The 4,061-nt window shown below is 46.1% G+C and overlaps 1 protein-coding gene across 1 annotated transcript in view; it reads left to right on the top strand.

Annotated features, from left to right (window-relative positions):
* The window catches only part of ALOX12 (arachidonate 12-lipoxygenase, 12S type), a 26,457-nt gene that overhangs the window by 17,711 nt on the left and 4,685 nt on the right, over positions 1 to 4,061 (top strand). Inside the window, exons 9-10 of the mRNA XM_019664804.1 lie at positions 3,195 to 3,281; positions 3,505 to 3,741. Of these exons, the coding sequence (XP_019520349.1) occupies positions 3,195 to 3,281; positions 3,505 to 3,741 (324 nt within the window). The remainder of the gene's footprint in view (positions 1 to 3,194; positions 3,282 to 3,504; positions 3,742 to 4,061) is intronic.

Here is a 4,061-nt window from a genome sequence, read left to right as displayed (position 1 = left end):
AGGGCAGTGTCACTGGCCCTCATATGTGGGATCCGAACCGGGGCCCTCTGGCATCCCAAGCGAGTTCTTAACCATCGCGCCACTCGGCCGGCCCTTAAGCCTTGTATTTTAATCGACTCAAACCACTTAACGTTTCTTCTAGACATAAGGGAACCCTCTGGAATTCCAGAGATCTGACAATCTAGCAACAGGTGTAGAGTATTGTTGGAATATTGTGAGTAAAACAAAAACCTTTCTTCTGCCTTAGGAGATTTACTGGTTAGCCAGGAAGACAAGTGATGCCCATAAGAACCAACCAGAGAACACTATCTGGAACTATTGGGGTGTCATAAAAGTCATGACGCATTTTTGCAACAAAAAACATACAAAAAATACGTCATAACTTTTCTGACAACCCAGTAGAATTCGAAATCACAAAAAACATCCTATAAACATTATAGTAGTGATGGAGACTGTCCTAGCCCAACTGAGGAGTCTGCTAAGTAGGAACAGATCAAAAGGCAAGAACACCCCAACAGGCTACCTGCCTAGGAGAGAAGAGGAGAAAGATATATGAAGTGGTGACAGGAATGAAAAGGAAAAAAAATCAGACTTAATGAAGGGAGGAAACAGCAGGTGAACATGCCTGGGAATAAGATGAGGAAGATCAGAGGTCTAAGCTTCTGCAACACCTAAGAGGTGGGCGTGTTGTAAATTTATAAAAGAGTGAGTTCAGTATCTAGTGCTAGGCAGAAGGCAGCAAAAGAAGACTTGTACTTGCTTAAAAATGTTCTCAAAATCTTGATGACACTTTAGTGAGCAACACAGGAACCCAGATTATCCTTCTCGTCAGAGGTGTCATTATCACAGGACAGGGCAAAAGGAGTCAGGAAAAATCGAGGCTCCTTCATATTTCTTCCTGGAGTGGGGCGGGTAGAGTCCTGGGGAAACAAGACCCCAGCTAGCCTTTTCAGGAACAAGCACTCCCTTTCCTCTTGGGCCCTCCCATTTGGTTCAAGCCTCTCTCAAAAACCCAGCTCTTCTCCCTTTTACCATGAGGAGTCTCCAAATTTACCAGCCCAGGCTCCCATTCCAAGCTCCAACTCCCTCCCCCCACTACCCGTCCCGCTCCAGTTCCCATTTCTCAATCTCAGTTCTGTCTCATTCTCCAGCCTGCCCGCTGCTTCCTAAGGCCTGGAGTCCGCTCGCCTTCCAGCCCTCCAACCCCGGGGCCCATGAGGCCCTCTCTGGTTCTCGCCAGCCAGTCCCCTCACCAACATGATCACTCCCCAAGAGCTGAGGACGAAGCCACAGGCGGCCAGTTTGGGCCCACAGCACAGAAGTGACGCCATGAAGGGAGTCAGGAATGGTTTAGCTATGGGCCGAGTGGAAAGGTGGTGAGAGGAAGCCTGGGATGCGTCGTACAGGAAAAAGCGAGCTGGACTCAGGGGCTTGCTCTTGATGACACTTTAAATATAGAAAACATGGCAGAGAAGGGACAACACTGATAGAAGCTTATGAAACAAGGCAATTGTCCAAAACAGCAGCCATGAGAAGAAGCCAGTTTAGAAGCAAACATGAGGTGTTCAGTGTTAGGTCCATGGGGTGTGAAATGGTAAGGCATGCAAGTGAGTACCTGGGAAGAACAACTGAACTGTGTTTCAAGCTGGGACCTACATGCGGACCCCCGAAGCCTGGCCAATAGTAGTTATGGTCTCATTGAAGCTGGGGTAACATAGACAAGATGGAGACCAGTGTGAGTAATAGAATCTTAGATGTTACTGATCTCAGGGTGCTCCTGCATCACCATCTTCTGCTCATCCTGAATAGGTTAAGCCTCTATTCACATTTGAAATCCCCCTTTACTAGTTCAGTCCTCTTCCTACTGATATCCACTCACCAAAACAACTTCAATCCATGGTGAACCCCTGAGTTGTTATGAGGACACACAAGAGAACTAACCAGCAAATGTCATAAAGGTTATGTGTGTAGGCTCTGGATTCAGACTGCTGGGGTCAAATCCTGAACCCTGACCTCAGTACTTACCAGATACTTGCTTCAGTGTCCTCATCTCTAAATGGGGACAATAGGAGCTCCATTGTGGGGTTGTTGAAGGATAAAACAACATAACAAGGTGATACATAATAGGCTGAACGCTACAAAAACCAATAGTCCTTTCAATTATTATTACTATTACTAGGAGTTGTTTGTCCTCGGGTATCTTCTCTCCTCAGGTGGACTTTAGGCTTTCTGTGACACTCAGCATCTTTCCTGAACTTTCTGAAGTTTCAGACTAATATAAGCTGCTTTGACATCTTGACACCAGAGGTCTCACTTGGGTCGTTCCCAGAGTCCAGGATCAATAACTCAGATAAACATCAACACTGCATGAAATCTGTATATAAACTGGGTGGAAATAAAGACAAAATACTAGTCTAAGATAAAGAGAAATGCATGTGAGGCTCACGTGGCCTTTTTTTAATTCCTAAGGAAAGTTATTGTTTTTAAAGCTATTAAAAATTGAAGGGAACTAACTGCCTAATTGGGGGAGGGGCAGATTTGATGACAGCTCCTCTGCTGCCTAAGTAGATAACTCAATATGGCTTTTCTTATTCTGACTAATAAGACAGTGAAGTGACCAGAGAACGGAAGTGTGGCTTTGGTAATGAGTAGAGAGGCAGATACAAGCTATAAGTATAAAAGAAAATCAAAAGGGACTGATTCTGAAGACACCTACTCGCCAGGTAGAAATAATGAAGATAAATTGTAACAATTGCAACTTGAGGACTTCTATATATACTAAACCCTCTTCATACATCACTTACATAAGCATCACCACTGCCTCCTGAGATAAGAGACCTTATTATCACCCCTTATTGACAGATGAGGTGCTCCATAGTGATGAGACAAATGAGGCAATACACAGGAGATGAAACAAATTAACATTTAGAGGGTCCATTACCTTGGGTGAGGATCAAAATGAGTGGTGAAGTGCAGACTGAAACCCACCCAGGTCAGTCCAGCTCCAAAGCCTGACTCACAGAGGACCAAAGAGCATGAGACTAAGTGATCAGAGAAGCAGGAGACTAGCCCGCAAAGGCACTACAAGGAGGAAAGCATCAAGAGGAGAGAAGGCCAACATGCTGGGTGCCACTTCCTAATAAAGGACCAAGCATGTCCTCCATAAACAACCCCCTCCAATCCTCTCCATCCAGCTCCTGATCCCACACACCCGCTACACCATGGAGATCAACACCCGGGCAAGGACTCAGCTCATCTCAGACGGAGGTATATTTGATAAGGTAAGGAAGCAATGGGGCAGCCTAATCATCCAACTCTTTATAACCTCCTGCCACTTTTAAGACCCCAGACCAATCTGTGTGAATGTCCTGACCCTTAAACTCTGCCTACATTATAACCTGTCCCTTTATACTCATGTCTTCAAAAGTAAAAACCTCACACCTGAACTGCTTATATACTATGCTCTGTCTTTTTCCTCAAGACCTCTCATCTCTCTTGTCCCAGGGGGTGAGCACAGGTGGAGGGGGCCATATGCAGTTGCTCCGTCGGGCCATGGCTCACCTGACCTACTGTTCCCTCTGTCCTCCTGATGATCTGGCTGACCGTGGCCTGCTGGGACTCCCAAGTGCCCTCTATGCCCAGGATGCTTTACGGCTCTGGGAGATCATTGCCCGGTGGGTGAGAGTGGGAGCTGAGAAATGGAGGGGTATTGGGGAGAGGGGAGGCTTTGGCGTGAGTTCAGCATGGGACAAAGGAACATGAAATAAGAAAGTCCAGACAGGGAGCAGAGGACTCAATCCTGGGAGAGATGAGAAAGAGTGAGGATTCAGTGGATAGGATCTGATAAGGAAGAGGCTGGGATTGGGGTAGAGAGCCTAGGCCAGGAAAGCTATGGATGGGGAGACTGAGGGATCTGGACAAATCAGGGTTTTTGTCAGGAAGAATGGCTATCAACCATGTTCAGGGAATTCCTAGACTAATGACCCACATTTCATTCCTTTTCTACACTAGTGTTTAGAAAGAGCTGGGCAATGTCCCAAAAGGCAAGTCTTTTTTTTTTT

This window comes from Hipposideros armiger, unplaced genomic scaffold, assembly GCF_001890085.2.
Source record: "Hipposideros armiger isolate ML-2016 unplaced genomic scaffold, ASM189008v1 scaffold_431, whole genome shotgun sequence".
NCBI lineage: Eukaryota > Metazoa > Chordata > Mammalia > Chiroptera > Hipposideridae > Hipposideros > Hipposideros armiger.
Note: the sequence above shows the minus strand (reverse complement) of the source record. Positions and strands in the feature narration are given on the sequence as shown.